We start from the raw sequence: 21,979 nt of genomic DNA on the forward strand, positions 1-21,979 counted from the left end.
AAACGAATCTCAGGAAAGGTTGGGAGTCTGGATGAATAGGAACGTGAAAGTATGCATCTTTCAAGTCCAACGAGACCATACAGTCCTCCTGTCTGACCGCTGCTAAGACCGACTTGGTCGTCTCCATCGTGAACGTCTGCTTGGTGACATACTCGTTGAGAGCGCTGACGTCCAGCACCGGTCTCCAACCTCCTGTCTTCTTGGCCACAAGAAAGAGACGGTTGTAGAAGCCCGGGGATTGATGGTCCCGGACTATAACCACTGCAACCACTGCCTTCTTCTGCACAAGTAGCGACACCTCCTGTTGCAATGCTAGCCTCTTGTCCTCTTCTTTGTAGTTGGGAGAGAGGTTGATGGGCGATGTGGTCAGAGGTGGTTTGAGGCAGAATGGAATCCTGTAACCGTTCCTCAGCCAACTGACAGACTGTGCGTCTGCACCTCTCTTCTCCCAGGCTCGCCAGAAGATCTTGAGTCTGGCTCCTACTGTTGTCTGGAGAAACGGAGAGTCAGTTTTTTCCTTTAGATGTCCTGGATCCTTTCCTAGACTTGCTCCTGTGAGAGTCTGGACGGGAGCTTCCTCGGCTGGGGGCTCTACCACGAAAGGGCGGTATGAACCTCGTAGCAGGGGTATCAGCCACTGGGGAGCGATAAGTCTTGGGGACTGAGGTGGCAACCTTAGACTTACGAGCCGATGAGGCTACAAGATCGTGCGTATCCTTTTGTATCAGGGCAGCAGACAAGTCCTTAACTAGCTCTTCGGGAAAGAGGAACTTCGAGAGCGGAGCAAAAAGGAGTTGTGACCGTTGGCAAGGTGTAATGCTGGCGGAAAGGAAGGTACACAGTTGTTCCCTTTTCTTCAACACCCCTGATACAAACATCGACGCTAGCTCGCCCGATCCATCTCTGATGGCCTTATCCATGCAGGACATTAAAAGCATGGCAGAATCTTTGTCCGCAGGAGAGGTTTTCTTGCTGAGGGCCCCCAGGCACCAGTCGAGAAAGTTGAACATTTCAAATGCTCTGAACATCCCTTTCAGTAAGTGATCCAGGTCTGAGAAGGTCCAACAAACCTTCGAGCGCCTCATAGCAGTTCTCCGAGGCGAGTCTACCAGACTTGAGAAGTCAGCCTGGGCAGAGGCAGGTACTCCCAAGCCTGGTGCTTCCCCTGTGGCATACCAAACGCTCGCTTTCGAAGTGAGCTTCGTTGGCGGGAACATGAAGGAAGTCTTGCCAAGGTGTTGTTTAGACTGCAGCCACTCCCCTAAGATCCTTAAAGCCCTCTTAGAGGATCTAGCTAGGACAAGCTTAGTATAGGTGGACTTAGCTTGTTGTACGCCCAGCGAAAACTCAGATGGCGGAGAGCGGGGAATAGCAGAGACAAAGTGGTCTGGGTAAATCTCCCTGAGTAGAGCCAAGACCTTACGAAAATCAATAGACTGTGGAGAAAGCTTGGATTCGTCCACGTCTGATTAAGGTGAGCCTCCTCATCATCCGACACCTCATCACCAGAGTGTAGCGAAGAGATCGGACAAGAATGCTGAACCGCAGAGTCAGAACGGGTAGGAACAATCACAGTGGTTTCCTCTTCCAGTAACTGTTGAGGGAAAACCTGAGGCTCAGACTGCAAAGGCTGAACAACAGACGAAGCAGAAGAAAGGCGCATGGGTGGAGGAGGTTGACTCCTAGCAAGAGAGGTTGAACCCAAGGATTGCGCTTGCTGAGCGGAGGAAGGAGGCGGAGTAGCACGTTCCTGTTCCTGTGATATGAGCGGAGCATGATGAGGTTGAGGCTGCGCAGAACAAGGTAAAGTTCTCGCAAGCTGAGGCTCCTTAGGCGCAAGTCCAGGGTGTAGAGGAGCTTGCCTTGAGGAGGGTTGAGCTCGCTGCAGCGAGAGCTGAGGAGACTGACTCATGGACGGGAGAGGTTGTTGTACCTCAACCGAGAGTTGCACCACTGGTGGAGCAGCAAGGGGAGGCGGAGGAAGAGTGGAATAATCCTCCTGATCCCAAAGTAAAGGTTGCCTTAAAGAAGGCTGAGGCTGAACACCACTGGGAACAGCGAACTCAGAAAGTGGCTCAACATCGTACGCCTGGCAGATGGTGCTGCGACCAGGCGGAGCGAGCGCAGGCGGGGCGAGCGCAGGCGGAGCGAGAACAGGCGGAGGGAGTGTAGGCGGAGGCGGAGGTGCAACACTCTCAGCCCGACACTCACGCATCAAGTCCGAAAGCTGTGCTTGCATGGACTGAAGCAGAGTCCACTTGGGATCGGCAGAAACGATGGTAGACTGAGGTAAAGCCTTAACAGTCGAGCTCTGTTGTGGCAGAACCTTACTCCTCTTGGGCGGAGTACAGTCGACAGATGACTGAGGCGAGTCAGAGCTGAGCCAATGACTGCAACCTGGCTGAGCACTCGCGGACTGGACTCTACGTTTAAGCGGTCTCGAGACCTGAGACCAACGTTTCTTCCCTGACAGTTGATCAGCGGACGAGATAAAGACGGGCTCAATCGTCTGCAGGTGGGAGTGACGGTCTTTGGAAGACACGCCCGCAACCACCGAGGATAGTTCTGTGCGCCTAACAAGGCCTGCCGAACCCTTATGCCCTTCGACATTGCTTCTCCCCTGGGCATGGGAGCTTGCAAGAGGTCCCGGACTGGGAGGACGACTGGCTCGCACAGAAAAATCCTCACGCACCACACTGGCACTAACACTAGCACTTGGCACTGCACCGACACTAGCACTCGTCACAGCACTGGCACTAACTCCACCCACTGCACTCTTGACCTTCAGTTCTTTAACTTCGGCCATCAGAGACTTATGGTCACTTACCACTGACTCTACTTTATCGCCTAAAGCCTGAATAGCACGCAAAACAACTGACATATCAGGCGGAGGGCACACAGTAGGTTCGGGGGTAGCCACTACAGGGGTAGGAAAAGGTAGGGGATCATGAGGTGAGGAAAACAGTGAAGAATGAGAAGAACTCCTCCTAACTCTACCTCTCTCTAACTTAGTTGAATATTTTAAAAGACGGACAAATTCCAATTCCGAAAGTCCGGCGCATTCCTCACATCGATTTTCTAACTGACAGGGTCTGTCCCTACAGTCAGAACAAGCGGTGTGAGGATCTACCGAGGCCTTCGGAATACGCCTATTGCAAGACCTACATCGTCTATGGGAGGGGGCTTGCGAAATGTCAGACATCTTGAATCCAAAGAGTTAGCCAAAGGGGGTTCCAAAAACAAGCAAAAATCGTTAACCGTTAATCAGGACTATATAAAAGCTATCTAGCTAATATAAGAAGGTTTCCAGTAAAGCGACAGCCGTTAATCTGAGAGAATACTTCACCAAATATCCGTGAATAAACTCGAAGACCATAAGCGTATCCCAGAACGTCTTGCCGGAAGCACGACAGAGGAATAATTGAGGAGGTGTCAACAAGAAGTACTTGAGTACCTGGCCACAGGTGGCGCTGGTAAGTACACCCCCTTCTAGTATTGTGATAGCTGGCGTATCCCTCCATAGAATTCTGTCGGGCAACGGAGTTGACAGCTACATGATTATCGGGTAAGTTTAATATTGAAAAATGTGTTTTTGAAGACATTTTTTTCTATAGGAAACACCTGTCTTTTAGTAGAAAAGCTTTTTCTGTCCTTAACTATAATAAAACCCTTTACGCTTATTAAACCCCGGCATATTCATACCTTCTGGCCATATTGGTTTTGGCTAATTTTTCATGGCCGGAGGCCTTTCCTGCCGCCAACCCTCCCCATTTACCAGGGGTGACAAGAAGAGATAAGATACAGAATGAGGTAATTTGGGGTACCACAAGAGTTAGAGAACTATCAGATAAGATCCAAGAAAGTAGACTGAGTGGGTATGGTCATGTCATGAGAAGAGGTGAACAGTATATTGGGAAGAGAGTGATGGAAATGGAGGTACACGGAACGAGAAGGAGAGGGAGACCAAAGCGAAGGTGGATGGACTGTATCAAGGATGACCTTCGATTAAAGGGATTAACCAGTGATGAAGTGTGGGACAGAAGTAGATGGAGAAAACTGGCCAGAAACATCGACCCCACGTAAAAGTGGGAAAAGATGCTGACAAAGAAGAAGAAGATGATATTCATACCCTCTGGCCATAACACTCTCACACAATTGGCACATTGGCATGGGTCAAGGGTCACCGATATTCAAGTTTGAGCTACTTTCCTAAGTTTATGCTTTACCGTGAATATTGGGCATTACTGTACTTACCGTCGGGGTAACCTTTCCTGACAGTAAGTAAAACTTTACCTAATTTTGTTATTTGGTCAACCCACAACAGCAATTGGTTAAGTTTTATGTCCAAACTGTAACTTTTATCCTAGCCCGCTCATACTTTCGTGTTCACTTAAGCTATTTCTCACACCAATCAGAGAGATATATGAAATTCCTAGGGTGGTTTCTTTTATCCATTTTTGCATCTAATTTTTTTTGCGAGTTCGTTAACTACAATTTATTATTATTGCTATTGGTAGCCTACGTGACAGGTGATTGTCTTAACAGTCAATACAAAATATCTTACCTACAAGCTTCGGCTTTCAAAACGGCTGCTGTTTATCCTTTACGTTATGATTAAAACATTCACAATTTTATACGCATATATGCGTATATTTTGCAGAGCACTACGAGCAATTACTTCTTAATTAGTTCTTATTTACACTATCGTAACTAAACACATCTTTTCACATGCATGGATGTTATAAACTTAGTAGTTAGAGAAACGTGGAATGGCCTCTGTAACCGCGCCTCTAATGTTCTTGTTATGTCATTTAGTTTTTTCTCTCTTTAATTATTTTTTCCTTAACTCCACATTCAATATAAAATCTATTTAATAATTTCAGCTTTAATTTCGATATAAATATCCCCTACTGTTTGATTTAAGTCTCCTTCATATGGCTGTTGGAGCTCAATTGATTCACGTCTTTTAACAAAAATGGGTAATATGACATCTCTATATTTTCATAGATTAGTTACACTCACACCTGAGTCTATTCTTAATAATTAGATTCAATAAATTTGCTCTTGCTCTGAAATATAACTGATGCAAAAACATTGTCATACATTTATTCTATAATTTCTTTCTCCCGCTTGTTTTTTTTTTCTATTTCTAAGTTCGTTTTGCTTTCTAAAGGTGCCCCTCCATGAACAATATTAACAATTTTGGAGAAATATAGAGAAGTTCCCAAAGACAGGAGGAGCTGACACACACACACACACACACACACACACACACATATATATATATATATATATATATATATATATATATATATATATATATATATATATATATATATATATCCTGCTTGTTCATCTCTCAGCTTTTCATCAATCGTTCTCTCCAGAAGAAAAGGCTTTAGAAAAGGTAGAAGTTACACTGACCACATTTTCATTTTGAGACATGCACAGCTGTGCGTAGAATTTAGAAATCCTTTTTAGATGGCATTTGTGGACTATGAAAAAGCCCTTGAAAGTGTGCACCGGCCAATTTTGTGGAAAGTCCTGCGTTATTATGGAATTCCTCTTAAATATGTAAATTTGATTAAGTCTGCTCATGAGCATAGCAAGTGCAAAGTTAATGTTAATGGAGTCTTAACAAATGAATTTCCAGTGAACAGCAGAGTACTCCAGGGAAATGTGTTGTTGCGTATGTTGTTTATCCCCCTCATGGATTTTGTAATGTGTAGAAGTCTGAGATGGTGGAGAAGGATTGGACAGGATTGTTGATAGGATTTTAGCAGACCTAGAGTATGTTGATGATGCTGTCCTTGTTAGCAGAACACCACAGGATTTGCAAAGCTTGCTTACCAGAATGCAGGAAATATCACACGAGGTTGGGCTGATGATAAATAGAAGAAAGATAGAAATTATGAGAACGGAGTATGCAATGGAAGATGAAATATCATTGAAAGGAGAAAGGATTAATGAGGAAGAATCATTTAAGTATTTAGGAACTATTATCTCCAATACAGGGTCTTTAGAATTAGGGTTTGGTGAAAGATTGAAAAAAAAAAAGCAAATCAGACAATGGCTAGGATAAGTAAAATTTGGAAATCAAATCGCCTAACATTACATATAAAAATCAGTCTATATTTCAGTTGATGGAGTGGTGAGAGAGGTGAATGCTCGAGTGCTTGGACGAGGATTAAAACTGGTAGACGAGAATGACCATGAATGGGAGTTAAATCAGTTGTTGTTTGCAGATGATACTGTACTGGTTGCAGACACAGAAGAAAAGCTTGGCCGACTAGTGACAGAATTTGGAAGAGTGTGTGAGAGAAGGAAGTTGAGAGTTAATGTGGGTAAGAGTAAGGTTATGAGATGTACGAGAAGGGAAGGTGGTGCAAGGTTGAATGTCATGTTGAATGGAGAGTTACTTGAGGAGGTGGATCAGTTTAAGTACTTGGGGTCTATTGTTGCAGCAAATGGTGGAGTGGAAGCAGATGTACGTCAGAGAGTGAATGAAGGTTGCAAAGTGTTGGGGGCAGTTAAGGGAGTAGTAAAAAATAGAGGGTTGGACATGAATGTAAAGAGAGTTCTATATGAGAAAGTGATTGTACCAACTGTGATGTATGGATCGGAGTTATGGGGAATGAAAGTGATGGAGAGACAGAAATTGAATGTGTTTGAGATGAAGTGTCTAAGGAGTATGGCTGGTGTATCTCGAGTAGATAGGGTTAGGAACGAAGTGGTGAGGGAGAGAACGGGTGTAAGAAATGAGTTAGCGGCTAGAGTGGATATGAATGTGTTGAGGTGGTTTGGCCATGTTGAGAGAATGGAAAATGGTTGTCTGCTAAAGAAGGTGATGAATGCAAGAGATGATGGGAGAAGTACAAGAGGAAGGCCAAGGTTTGGGTGGATGGATGTTGTGAAGAAAGCTCTGGGTGATAGGAGGATAGATGTGAGAGAGGCAAGAGAGCGTGCTAGAAATAGGAATGAATGGCGAGCGATTGTGACGCAGTTCCAGTAGGCCCTGCTGCTTCCTCCGGTGCCTTAGATGACCGCGGAGGTAGCAGCAGTAGGGGAGTCAGCATTATGAAGCTTCATCTGTGGTGGAAATGTGGGAGGTTGGGCTGTGGCACCCTAGCAGTACCAGCTGTACTCGGTTGAGTCCCTGATTAGGCTGAAGGAACATAGAGAGTAGAGGTCCCCTTTTTGTTTTGTTTCATTGTTGGTGTCGGCTACCCCCTAAAATTGGGGGAAGTGCCTTGGTATATGGATGGATGCATTTCAGTTTAGTGAGATCGGCGTTACTCTATGGACATGAGTCATGGTATGACATGAAACAATCTCCAATAGATTTAAAAGATTTAAGAACAAAGCCCTCAGAAGGATATTGGGAGTTAAATGGGAGGACAAGGATTAGAATTGAAACTATAAGAGAGATCACTCGAGTGCTATATTTTGATGAGATTATGATGAGGGGTAGATGGAGATGGTTTGGGCATGCTCTTCGCACTCCCCAAGAGAGATTAGCTAGTGCGAAGTAGATGATGAAAGAAGTATTCAATTAAAAGCTCAAGATAGAGACGACTGGCGAAATCTGAGGCCCTTCGCGTCAATAGGCGTAGGAGATGATGATGATGGTGATGATAAATGTCAACAGAGTCCTGTTGCAATTTCCATTTGCCCCTGAAACATGATGCCATTGATATTTTTTTTTAGCATACATTGCCTATGCTGAATCCATTTCCGGCAATTCCAATGCATTCGTTCATACTAGTTTTCAGTTCCTCGAAGACATTTGCATGCAAGAGATACTTCACTATCCGTCCTTAAAAAAAAACCCTTAATATTATTAGTCGCACTCAGTTTTAAGGCAACAGATATCCGTGGCTATATTAATGTCTCCTCTTATACCAGTCCTTTATCGCAACGCCTTTTTATCTCTCATCAAAGCAAAATACAATACAACTGAAATGTAAGGTAATAATATCTATATGAAGCCTAATGAGGAACTAAATAAATATGGACTATTAACATTGTGAGGGTACATGATTGACTCAATCAATATTGAGAAAACTTTTTATTCATGCCAAAAGATCAGTCGTGAAAATACACCGGCACCTTTGATCTGATTTCCATTTCTCATTATCCCATTTTATAGTCTTGATATTAATTCTGCCTTAGTCATTCTTTTAACTTCTTTTCCAATCCAGGGTTCTGCAACTTCATATCTATTACCTCTATTTTCATGGCTGTCTATATCCCCCTTGAATGTAGTAATACCCGTGCTTTTAGCAGTACCTAATCTTTTCCTTTATAGGCCTACCCTATTTCTATCATATGTAGGCTAGCATCTGTATTTCAGTTTCTGTCAAGTTTATAACAATTGATCAAACCACAATATATAGAAATACTTTTCCAAAACGTTTTTCTATTGGTACTTTATTACATCTTTTTTATATATATAATTGTACTAGCATACAAGGCAAATTTGCCTCTGTCCCATTATTCCCCTTTCCTGTGTTTTGAATATGTTCCTCTTTATATATATATATATATATATATATATATATATATATATATATATATATATATATAGTATATATACCTATATATATATATATATATATATATATATATATATATATATATATATACATATATATATATATAGGTATATATATATATATATATATATATATATATATATATATATATATATATATATATATATATATATATATATATATATATATATATATATATATATATATATAGAAGAGAGAGAGAGAGAGAGAGAGAGAGAGAGAGAGAGAGAGAGAGAGAGAGAGAGAGAGAGAGAGAGAGAGAGAGAGAGAGAGAGAGATTGATTTATGTTTTACGGGCGTTTCGTCACTTGAGCACACTTGACTTGAGTCATGATCAGCTTTGTTTAGTTACTGAGGCAGAATGCATTCGATATTAAAAACTAAATTTATTCATCATTCGAGGAGAGAGAGAGAGAGAGAGAGAGAGAGAGAGAGAGAGAGAGAGAGAGAGAGAGAGAGAGAGAGAGAGAGAGAGAGAGAGAGAGAGAGAATGTTCGGTTAACGTTATCTGGTTCGGTGTTCCAGAATGTTCTAAACGTTCCTGAACTCTCGTGCGGGGGACATGGCGATGGCTTCCGCCAGTTGGCTCGATCACTCATCTATTGATTTTGGATTCTTCTTTCTTCGTAACAAACCATTGTTTCCATTTCGAATATCTAAATGCACGATATAATGATTTTATTTCAACGGTTTTAATATAAAGGTTTGATAATCAACATGCACAATCCAGCTAGTTGAAACCAGAAACTTTGAGCTTATTTTTATCTTGTGGATTAAATATTAAAGCATACAAGGAAATTAAAGGTTTGCATATTTATATATATTTCGATCAGTTCAATGTTACAATATTTGGTCATTTACGTTACTAATATATATCCATTTCTAATCATTATCGTTTCGGATGATGCAACTCTCTTCCACCACCGGGTTAGGATTCATCCTCCCCCGCCGCTGGACCAGGCTTGCCAATCTTAGGGAATTTGTACCCCAGAAATTCTATGGGTTTGGGGGACAAGCTTTAGAAGTCAGTCATGTTTAGGGGAAAATCTGGGTAATTTTCCGATTCTCTTAGAATTATTTGGGGGAAATTTATCGTTGGTAAATTAAAATTCCGAGAATAAACAAAGGATTCTAAGCAATTTAAAACATCAGTCATTCCGTTATCAGATAATGGGATAGGACAATAACATGGTGACGAATGTGTAATATACAGTCAAGCGCTAAATTGATATGCATATGGAATTCCATGGAACGTGATGGGAGGAATTGGGCTATTCATGTGGCATAGCAGACATTACTGGTTCACTTTTGTTTGTTCCATTTACTCACTTTTCTTAAACATCTAAAAAAAATATTAAAACTTATTGTTGGCCTAATTACCGAGTCAATTTTACTTGGATTTCAAGTTTTGTATGAAATCAATTATTGTGGATGGCTTGCAATTTTTTTTTTTTTTTAGTTTTTTAAGTTTAAGAAATCGCTACTGTATCAGTCAAAATAGCCAAATTACAGTTTTTATGATTTGATAAAAGATTTACAATGAGAAAGAAAATACATAACATACAATCATACGATACAGAGCATATAACACCACTACGGTCTGATTAAATTGTTGGGGGAAATGTGATATTTGTCTAGGGATTTCTTTCCAGTTGGGAAGCCTGGCTCTACACCCACCGCTCCAGCTCGCAGGGAGTCCACTCCACGACACAAATCCCGCCATACGAACAACATCTGCCGTATAAGAAGGGTGTGGCGAAAAATTCCTGCTCTTGTATCATTCCATCTTTTACATTAAAAGTAAGTTTGTGTACATTTTATATCGCGAAAGGGTTATTATTTGTGATTTTTTCTAGCCGTTCTGTGACTTACGTACGTTCAGACAAGTGATAACTTTTTAAACCCTTATTTGAAGGGAGTTATGTATGGAGATTTAACCGGTCGATATACTGCCCATGTTATACTGTACCCGGTCTACGCTTATCATATACAGAATGTAACTACGTTAATTTACTCTATATGGTGTTATCAAATTTCCGCTGAATTAGAATTTCTGCTTGTCCGGTCATTTCTTTATTGATTTTCTTCCACCCATGCGTCACGTGTTTCTTATGGCTGACAAGATCGGGCAGTCTTGAGATCAGTCGTGGCTTGGAAAATTTCCTGGCTAGAAGTAAATTCCTTATTTGTACGTTTAATTTGAAATCAAAGTACAGTTTCCTATAGAATAAATTTAAACAATTTAAGGTCTTGGCGACTGTTGAATCTGTTGATGCTTAGTTAATATATAAGGTTAAGGTCACTGTAGACTCCAGTCAAATGTTTTTGTAAGAATTTTTTTTTTTTTTTATATCAAACCGGATTGAAGTCATGAATGAACGTCCCTGTTGTTACGGCTCACGTGTTTTCCCGGTCAATTCCTTTGTGACTCAGTGTTGCCAACTTTATGTGAAAACGTCCCTGAGAATGTTGGGAGTTTCCTAGTGGCGACGGCAAAGAGCCCATTTATATAAATATTGGCAAATTCTTGACCAACAAAAACTACTTATAATTTGTTGAAAACAAGAAGGGCGGGATATCAGGCCACCCCGAGCTTCATTCGCCATCTTGGAAAATGGCCGCCGCCCTACAGGGTTTTCAAGTTTATTTCTGATGAAAATTTATATGAATTATAGATTATATAGTTAAATAGTTAAATATATGAAAATATTAAGCAGGGTTTCTGATGTATGAAAGTAAACCATGAAATTGCATAAACAGCCGCATTGTTTAAAAGTTTTTATAATTTTTTCTGGCGGAATTTTTTGCGCTATTGACATCCATTCAGAAAGATACAAGGTATATCCGTTGCTGTTTGGCCGTAACTGATGGTTCTAACTGGAGGAAAATCATGGTTTTTAGGTTATAGTAATGTTACAATACTTCGAATGTTTAAAAAATAAATGAAGTACATATAAAATTTGCGACTAATACCGCAAATGTATCTTATTGTCTCAGATTGATGTTTGTTTGCTATAAAACCACTTCAAAAGCACGGTTTAACATTCGAAACCGCTAATAATTGAAAAAATGAATAAAACTGGAAAGGTTTACCAGTAGGTATACAGGGAACCACGTATTTTTTAATTTGGCCTCAAATTTCCATAGGAACCCACCCACAGAAGTAGTATTAAGTTCTAGAACTTTCTAATAAAAATGGCTACAAATGTCCAAAACGGAAATGCATATTAAACATTTAGAAAGGGACCTCTCCCAAACCACTATTGTTGACATATGCCTTATAATTATATCTACACTTTACCATTAACAATGAATTTGGGGTTGTGTCAGTCACTCACGACTCCTGCCAATCAGAACTAGCATTAATTAATATTCTATTTTTCCTGGCCATGCCTTGCTTATCTGGCATAATTAGACATGGTCTTACTGGTCCTTTTTTCTGCCAAGTGATACAAAGTTGCACTTTAGCAGAGATGGCTAGTAGATAAATGGGAAAAATGTCGAGGACCCAACTACCCTTATCCACAATGGGAGATTTATAGGAAGAACTTTAATTTTTAATTATAGAAAATGTTCTTACCAGTTTAGCAGGAAAATTTGTTTAAGTTTTACTCAATTACAGATTCTGATTTCGAACAGGAAATATGTTTTCTAGTAGTAAATAATGTGATTTGACCGAATTTCAACCGCACACCAACAGAACAACCAATTCGACTAACTCAAAGTAGCCGAACTGGTTGCTGTTATTACCCATGAAATGGAGGTGAAAACCGGTTAAATAACATTATTTTCGGAGCCTTTGTAGTTATTGGGGACAGGCCTTTAACCCGCCGAAAATCGAGTAATAAAAGGCCAAAATCGGCTAATTTTCACGGGAATGGTCCCGAAATGAAATATCTAATAAACTAGTTTTGTAAATGCTTGTCCCCACAATCTACATACTAGGACCACTCTGGTCATGGATGTCTGAAACGTGCGAGAAAAATGACCAACTAACCCAACATAACCCCTCCTAACCTGACCTACAAGCCGCGTCCTTACCTTCCTTGTGAACTAACACGGGGAGGGCTAACGCCCCCTTGCGACCCCCCAAACACTGTCGCTAACATACAAACCCCACAAACACAACCTAACCAAACCTAGTAGTTCCCAGGTCACTACCCCTACCAACCTGACCTACAAGCCGCGTCCTTACCTTCCTCGTGAACTAACACGGGGAGGGCTAACGCCCCCTTGCGACCCCCCAAACACTGTCGCTAACATAACAAACCCCACAAACACAACCTAACCAAACCTAGTAGTTCCCAGGTCACTACTCCTACCCGGGGGCTAAGTAAGTCTCTCCTACACAAAAAAAGCTTTGGGCAGCACTCAAAATTATATCTATCCACATTGTCATAATAAAAAAGTTACCCAGGCTTACCTTAATATTCGATGTTGCTAAAACCAAAATCCTCGGGTTCTTGGGCCTTCACGAAATGAATAGTGGAAGAATTCGGGGGTAACACGAGTAAAATCACGTTGATGTATATACTTATATACCTGAGTCTTAATCGCATCAATTTGATCAATATGGGAGATAAACTCAACATCACTCAAAGAGAAACTGTACAAAATACGTCTATCCATCATGGTGGTCAGAGTTGGAAAGGGTCGACTCCAGGTCAATCTCGGGTCATGTGGTGGGGGATTAAAAATTTGAAATCACGCGGCCAACGAAAGGCTTAGTTCGGTTGCTTTGTTTGACACTGGCTTTATCTACCGAAATATCTTAACTAGATGTTGGATAACCTAACCTCTGTTTGTATATAAAACAAATTAGTATTCGGCATAATTTCGGGACGCGCCCCAACGGGAAATAACAATCTTAACAAGAGGTTAAAATGAAGATTGTTGGAATTAGCGAAAACATAAGTCCGAACATCGAAAACTGTTCATGCTTGCGCGACCAGCTGATAGGCGAACCGAGCGCCGCCAAACGGGTGTTAATAGTCGGGCAGGAAACAATCCCTTTCTCTAACCTAATCTTTCATGATAATTATCCTAGCAGTATCAAATGTCACTATAAATGACGTGTCCCTAAAAACTACAAACTTAACAAAGGGTTAATATGTAGATTGACGTGACAGTATTAAATCGTAAAACCGAACGTTTCTTAGACTGGGATGACACGGGCTCTATCTATCGGGAAAGTTGGAAACTAAGCAGGAGCTACCCATGACTTTCGTTCGGACCGTGCTGAACTTAGAAAATATTGCCATGGTAAAGGTAAATTATGCTATTATTCAAAATGATAAAATAACATCATCATATGGTATGTTAGATCATTGTAAAGAACATCTTCCCCATACTGAAATACGATTTGGCTAGTAATAAGAAAGATATCGCCCTGTCCCCAAAAACTACAGACACCTTATTTTCCACTGGAAAACATATATTTCCTGTTATAATGTTTAAATGTCTTATATTGTTAAAATGCTTAAATATAATGACTTTGAAATTCCATGTCACTTCACTCACGTATGTACTGAGAACGGAAACATTAGCAACGTTACTAATGATACACAGCCTAGGTTAGGTTAGGTGGGTTTGTTCTGTATCACTTTGTACCTTTTTATATTTTGTGTAGAGGGTATATGGGAAAATGCTTCAAATACACGTTTATATTATCGTAGCATTGCATGCTACCGTGAGCAATGGCATCGTGACGTTGCGTAACATTGTATATACATGTATATTCCTATTATTTTGTCAAAGGGAGGGTGGGGGAGACATGGCCTGTGTGGGGGAATTTGAGGCCTTAGATATCCCCCCCCCCAGGCCATTTCTCCCCCACCCTTCCTTTGACAAAATATTAGGAATATACATGTGTGTACAATGTTACCAACGTCATGATGCCATTGCTAACGGTAGCATGCAATGCTACGATAGTATTGACGTGTATTTGAAAGCATTTTCCTATATACCCTTTACACAAAATATAAAAAGGTACAAAGGGGTATAGAACATAACAAACCCACCTAACCTAACCTAGAAGTAACCGGGTCACAACCCCTTGCCGGGGCAAGCTTTTGGAACCCCTTCCCAGGTCACAAACTTGTACTGGCAAGAGGTAATGTTGCACTGCGCACTCTAAAAACATTTTTAAAAAATTTTTAATTAAAGAAATTAATGATATACGTCCTGGTGTAATGGTCTGTCCCCCCCCCCCCCTCCTGAAACAATGGTTACCTCCATCAAGGCAAGGGGGAATCGGGCCAGAGGGGGATTATTATGCTGGGACAAAGTAACCCCTGGGGGATATTTATCCTGGTCCATAACCCCCCCCCCCCCCCCCCGGGGGGGGAACAGACCATTACACCAGAACTATTGTAAACCCAGGATTGGAGCTCTTTGTAAAACTGCATAAAGATCACAACATGATTTGAACCTTGCACTGATTTCATCAGAAAGGACAGAATTTGAACACAATTTAAGTTGGAATTGGTATGTTTTGAGGGTTTGAAGCAGGACTAAAATTTCCCCTATTATAGAAGAGAATGTCCTAGACTAGAAATATTTGGGTGTTGACTAACCTTAACATGTTAACAGGAATAGAGGCTCAACAGCTGTCTTGGTCAGGGTGGACAAGTAGAAGGGTCAAGGCCTTGCGCATGTGTTATGTAAAAATATTTTCTTGCAATGCAGGTCATTTTTAGTTGTTGCTCATAATACCATTGTCACAGTTTAAAAAGACTGAAGTAAGGAAAGGCAGTAGACCTACCAAAAGTCTAAGTCCAGCGGATGGGTTTAATTTTGTGGCAAGGACGTTACCTGGGCAGACCTTATGCATGTGATGGGCCCTTTTTATATCACTTGGCGGTATCTGCCTATTACAACGGTTGTGCAAACCTAAAAAAAAGTATGTGGTGTTAAAAATGGTATGAAAGCATTCACAAAATTAAAAGTACATTATTGATATAAAGAGTACCAAAATGTTATTTTCAATACGTTACATAGATGTATACACAAAATACAGCAGCCTTGTAAGGATTTATGTTCATGCATCAGTTTGATTGTTAACATTGGCTTGATTTCAGCGTTACGCTTTCATATTGAATATCAAACACACTTCTGTACCCTGGGTTGTCTCTACTTAACATGATTAATATCGTAACTAAAATATTATTGGTGTTTTATTGGATGATCTGAGGGTAACCATCTATAATCTAAGGTTAAGATTGGACCTATTAGCTTCAAGCAATCAACTTCTAGCAAAATATCCATTAGTATTTCCACAAGGACTAGCAAATATCTAATCTAGCTACCTCATGGGATGAGAAGCATCCTGTAAAATAAAGCAGTTTTGACATGGCCTAGTATGACTGGCTTTGTATTCTCTCTCCCCTCATGGAGGGCTGCAGTCCTGACATTGGAGTGGCTCCAAGCATCAGTGATTTGGTTTTCTAACTTCACTATCCTGATTTATTTTAGTGTCCAGCTGACTGTTTGGAAAGGGCTGTGTCTTGGTTCTACTCTAAAAAAGTCTCATGTTTGTATAAATAGGAAAATTTCAAATTTTAAGTTTTATTTAAAGGAGACCATTTCTTAGTTTTGCACACTGAGTATTCATTATGTGATGAGTAATTGTCAGAAAAAAGTTGAGTAATTTGTAATCTTTTGAATTTTAATTTGATACTGTGTTGTAACTTTAATTTTTAAAGTAACTGTAGTTGTATGTGTTAATTATGTAATGTTTTTTCTGTAGTGTAATTAAATATTTCTGTTTCAGAAACATCATGGCCAAGTCAGCTGCTGTTGGCATTGATTTAGGAACCACCTACTCGTGTGTTGGAGTGTTCCAGCATGGCAAAGTGGAGATCATTGCCAATGACCAAGGCAACCGAACCACCCCTTCCTATGTTGCCTTTACAGACACGGAGCGCCTTATCGGTGATGCAGCCAAAAATCAAGTAGCCATGAACCCCAACAACACAGTTTTCGATGCAAAGAGATTAATTGGCAGGAAGTTTGATGACGGTGTGGTCCAGTCTGATATGAAACACTGGCCCTTCACTGTCATTAATGATAATACCAAACCTAAAATTCAAGTAGATTATAAGGGTGAAACTAAAACCTTTTTCCCTGAAGAAATTTCTGCAATGGTGTTGATTAAGATGAAAGAAACTGCTGAAGCATTCCTTGGAGGTACTGTTAAAGATGCAGTTGTTACAGTGCCTGCCTACTTCAATGATTCTCAACGTCAAGCCACCAAAGATGCTGGTACAATCTCTGGTTTGAATGTACTTAGGATAATTAATGAACCTACTGCTGCTGCCATTGCATATGGTTTAGACAAGAAAGTTGGAGGAGAACGTAATGTTTTGATCTTTGATCTTGGTGGTGGCACTTTTGATGTGTCAATTCTAACCATAGAGGATGGTATTTTTGAGGTGAAGTCTACTGCTGGTGATACCCACTTGGGTGGTGAAGATTTCGATAACAGAATGGTAAATCACTTCACTCAAGAATTTAAGCGCAAGTACAAAAAGGATCCCTCTGAGAACAAGCGTGCTCTTCGTCGTCTGCGCACAGCTTGTGAACGAGCAAAGCGTACCTTGTCTGCCTCTGCCCAGGCTAGTATTGAAATTGATTCTTTGTATGAAGGCATTGATTTTTATACATCCATTACACGTGCCAGGTTTGAGGAATTATGTGGTGACCTGTTCCGTGGTACCCTTGAGCCTGTAGAAAAATCCCTGCGAGATGCCAAGATGGACAAAGCTCAGATTCATGACATTGTTCTGGTTGGAGGATCCACAAGGATCCCTAAGGTACAAAAGTTGCTTCAAGATTTCTTCAATGGAAAAGAGCTGAATAAGTCCATCAATCCAGATGAAGCTGTTGCTTATGGTGCTGCTGTGCAGGCAGCAATCCTGTGTGGTGACAAGTCTGAGGCTGTGCAAGATCTGCTTCTCTTGGATGTCACACCTCTTTCTCTTGGTATTGAGACAGCTGGAGGAGTTATGACTGCACTAATCAAACGTAACACAACAATTCCCACCAAGCAGACTCAGACATTCACCACTTACTCGGACAATCAGCCTGGTGTCTTGATCCAAGTATATGAAGGAGAGCGTGCTATGACCAAAGATAACAACCTTCTTGGTAAGTTTGAGCTGTCTGGTATTCCACCAGCCCCACGAGGAGTGCCGCAGATTGAAGTGACCTTTGATATTGATGCCAACGGCATTTTGAATGTATCTGCTGCAGACAAGTCTACTGGCAAGGAAAACAAGATCACAATCACAAACGACAAGGGCCGTTTGAGCAAAGAGGAAATCGAGCGCATGGTCCAAGAAGCAGAGAAGTACAAGGCTGACGACGAGAAGCAACGTGACCGCATTTCAGCAAAGAACAGTTTGGAGTCTTACTGCTTCAACATGAAGTCCACTGTTGAAGATGACAAGTTTAAGGACAAGGTGCCAGAAGAGGATCGTAACAAGATCATGGAGGCCTGCAATGATGCCATCAAATGGCTCGATTCCAACCAACTTGGAGAGAAAGAAGAGTATGAACATAAATTGAAGGAAATTGAGCAAATTTGCAATCCCATCATCACAAAAATGTACCAGGCTGCTGGGGGACCCCCACCAGGTGGTATGCCAGGTGGCTTCCCAGGTGCTCCAGGAGCTGGTGCTGCTCCTGGTGGTGGTGGTTCTTCTGGCCCAACCATTGAGGAAGTAGATTAAATTATGAATTTTTGTAAGATTCCCTTTAAATTTTTTTAGTTGAATCAAATTTTACAGTAGGAGAATTTTTTGGAATATGCAAGTGACCTGATTGCCTTGACAAATTATTTCATTCCATTTTGTTTAAGAATATTAATTTATTTGGGTAGAATTTTGAAAGTTTTCATGAACATTTTGGTACACATTAAAAACGTTGTACTATAGAAGCACTTGGTAAATATCCGGGAATATGAAATAACCTAATAGCAATTTAATCCTGGTTTTTTTTTTGCGAGTAATTTTTATTTCATTAAATGAAAATGGACATGTAAAATTTCTGTATTTCATTAAAGGAAAATAAATTTTTTCAGTTACCACATTTCTTTTTATAACCCATTTTATGATATTAATTGTTCCCTAATTGGGCACTCCCTCATTTATTAGAAATTATCTTAACTATATAAGAATTGAAGATTCTTAGTTTCCTACTGGTGATAATCATGTATTTCGAGTAAGCATAACTGGGCCAAATTACCTATTAGCCCAAGGTTTTCTGAAATGGAATAATGCCAATGTATATGTCGACTGCTAATTACTACTTTATAAAACAAGCAACATTGATCATACAATATGGGTATTAATAATACTGCACAAGGAAAGCTCTACAAATTGTAAATGTAATTTAATAATCGTGAAATTTTCACTTGGACAACATGAACTCAAAATGTACTATAACCCACATTTGTTCTTACAAATACAAACTTTGAGTCATTTGTACAAATGATATTTTATGGTTACTTATGGTTTCTCCACTGGAGGTAGCACTTCAACGTAACTTGGTTGCTGTCACACTTCTTCCAGTTTACAATCACAACTTAAAGTTTGAATGAGTGGTGTTTCAGGGCACCCATACTGAGCCTTCATAAGCCTAAATTTCCATGGTAAGCAGTGTTCCTCTGATTTGCCAGGTTGTTGTTATTAGGGAATGACCACCTGTTCAGTGGATCAAGTACTGTGCTTGCTGCATGTAAGAAGGCCAAGAAATGGAACTTTTTCTCTCCTGGGGGAAAGAAATGGAAGGTGCCTCGTGCATTTTCTCACTTCAGTCCTTTACCAGAATTCCTGGTAACTATTTAAGAAGGATGGTAGTAACTTTAAAGATTGGTTAATAGTGTTGATGCTTTTTATTGCCTGTTGGGCATGGTAAATATTTTATTCCTGATTTTCATTCTTTGGCCAATGCCCTGGTTCAGCCTGAACATATATCTACACCAATATCCTTAGTTTATCCTCATTTCCAGGTTATGTTCATAATACTAGATCATTCTCCTCACACTACTGTATTGTGCTCAGTGGCGGGGAAGCTTTTGTTGCAGAATTTCACAGCCAAGGAGATTCCTCAAATTCGGAGGATTCTCCAGTTGATTGGGTTAAAAATGTCTGCCGGTGCGGAAGGTGCATGTTATTCCCTGGTTCATTTGCCTTGTTCACCGAGAGCCTTGCAAGGCTCTAAATTTTTCTCCACAAAGATCACTTGGCTCGCCTAAAAGAACTTTTCAGCTCTGCTTGACTGTGAATCCAGTTTTAGTCAACTAACCCTGCGTGGAGTGATCCAGCTCTGCATCTCACACATATAACAACATTCACTCGATGCCTTTGCTGACATTGCAGAACATGCTGTCATTCCTATGCACAATTGTGCGGGTGCGTAAACTGAATGTACCGCCATTTCAAAACACCCTCGCTCGGATGCACGATTGGATAGTGCTGTGGGCCAAGCACGTAACAATGTGAATCGACCAACTTCTAGCTTATGAGCCATGACTTGTTCAGATCTAGACAATAGATCCACGGTTCCAAGGTCTACACACTTATTCTACCTAAACCTCAAGCTGCTGAGAGTAGCAAAGCCCAATTTTTTAGTTTTTCAGAGAAATGACAAGAAAGCATTCAAGACTTAAACCCCCTTTCCTTGGGTGGCACTGCCTACACACATCTACCTTCAGAAAGGAAACAGACCTGACCACAGTATTATTCTGCTTCCACGAACAAGTGTTTTAGTTGGAGTATAACAAATAGATCTTGTTCCTTACAGATTTCGAGCTCGGACAGTTCCCTGCAGAGGGTGAAACCATGCACATTCTCAAACAGTAACCTACTCGTGTAACTGAAAGGAGCCGCCTACACCACTGCCTATAATGGTAATTTATGATTAACCTCGTCCTATCCCGGTGGTCATAACCAACACCACCGATGTTCTGGTTCTGACGTTTAGAGCACACTTAAGTTTTCTCACCGAGTCACGATGACTAGATGGTCTTGGAGGCCCACCACACGCCCAAGTTACTGTGCTATCGATGAAATTTTTCCTCAATCCAACATGTTGAATTGACATAGGTTCAATGTGTCCTTGTCAAACAAAAGGTTTCAGGTATTGAAAATTCATTACAATCCAGCAGATTGTCCAAGTTGTAGAAATTGTCTCCTCTAGTGTATTCTTGGCTATCGATCCTGATGCTACAACTCTCATTCCAGATAAACCTAGCAACAAGATAGCTAACTTTCCTTCCACCTTTTGGGCCCCACACTTGCACAACTCATGTTGTGGACCACCCCAATCTTCCTCCCTCAGAAGTAGCAGTAATAAAGAAATAAAACTAGCCTTTTTTATGAGATCAACAGCTCCCAGCATCACAAATAGCTCCTAAAGCCTTCCCCATTTTAGCAGTGACACTTGCAGACAACAATCTGCCTCTAGGGACAGGATCAAACCCCTAATTTTTGTTGTTAGAGGACACTTCTCTGGCCGAAGGAGGGGTAGATGCCGTTGTAGATCCGGCTAGGGAGGGCAGATACAGACTTGCTACCCGTAGGGTGATGCCTGCAAAGTCATTGTGACAGGTGGCAGTTTTTGAGGGACAACCTTGGACAGAGTAAATTCTCCATTCAAGGTATTGCATTCCATTCATGGACTTGCCCTCCTTTGACTAGTATTCCGTCAACCCCATCACACACTTCAAGATGATCTCGAAAAGACATACGAGGTAATGTCTCAGATGGTGCCCAAAATGGTCGTAGAGGTGGTCTCGTGACAGATCCCTAGGCTTCTTCAGCAACCTCTTTTGGTAGAGAAGCTTTTAGGGTGCCCATTACCTCTTTCAACCCTTTCCTTTAATGGGTTTCAAACAAAGGGTTATGACATGAATACCAACTTATGTAAGGTGTTCACTTCAATAAGACTGTCAGTTGTCCATCCTAAGCCTGCCCAGCCTTAAAATGGGAAGAGATTCACATAATATAGGATTCTACCATATCTCGCTTCTCTCCCTCCAATACCCATATCAGATGAATATGGAAGCGACAACTACCTTTTAAGAACAACTGATGGACTGCTCAGCTCTCACCTCATGGTCATATACCCAATTGCAGGAGGACGTTAACATCTCCCCCATCCAAAAATATTAAGTATTCTCATACAATCATGTACTGTATGTGGGATTACAGTAAAGAAAATGATAAGTTTTAAAGAAGCTCTATGATACAGCTGACTCAAGCAGACTAATCCTCCCCCTCAGTACTGTACTAAACTTTCCAAGGTTATATGACTGGCATGCTAATTAACACTCTGTTAGGATTCAGCTAACATTAAGCCAGAAATTGACCGCAGTACAATTAAAACTAACCCAGCTAAGC

The 21,979-nt window shown here is 40.8% G+C and overlaps 1 protein-coding gene across 1 annotated transcript; it reads left to right on the forward strand.

Annotated features, from left to right (window-relative positions):
- The first annotated feature begins 10,212 nt into the window (after nucleotides 1-10,212).
- LOC137632554 (heat shock cognate 71 kDa protein) lies at nucleotides 10,213-18,661 on the forward strand. Its single transcript, XM_068364544.1, has 2 exons — nucleotides 10,213-10,376; nucleotides 16,348-18,661. Exon 2 carries the CDS (start codon nucleotides 16,355-16,357, stop codon nucleotides 18,305-18,307), a length of 1,953 nt encoding a protein of 650 aa, XP_068220645.1. The 5' UTR covers nucleotides 10,213-10,376; nucleotides 16,348-16,354; the 3' UTR covers nucleotides 18,308-18,661.
- The last annotated feature ends 3,318 nt before the right edge of the window (nucleotides 18,662-21,979 follow it).

The sequence above is a fragment of the Palaemon carinicauda genome, chromosome 41 (assembly GCF_036898095.1).
Source record: "Palaemon carinicauda isolate YSFRI2023 chromosome 41, ASM3689809v2, whole genome shotgun sequence".
Taxonomy (NCBI): Eukaryota; Metazoa; Arthropoda; class Malacostraca; order Decapoda; family Palaemonidae; genus Palaemon; species Palaemon carinicauda.

What these genes read in the sequence shown, in the direction of transcription:
- LOC137632554 (XM_068364544.1), top strand. Translation starts at nt 16,355, where the DNA reads ATGGCCAAGTCAGCTGCTGTTGGCATTGATTTAGGAACCACCTACTCG.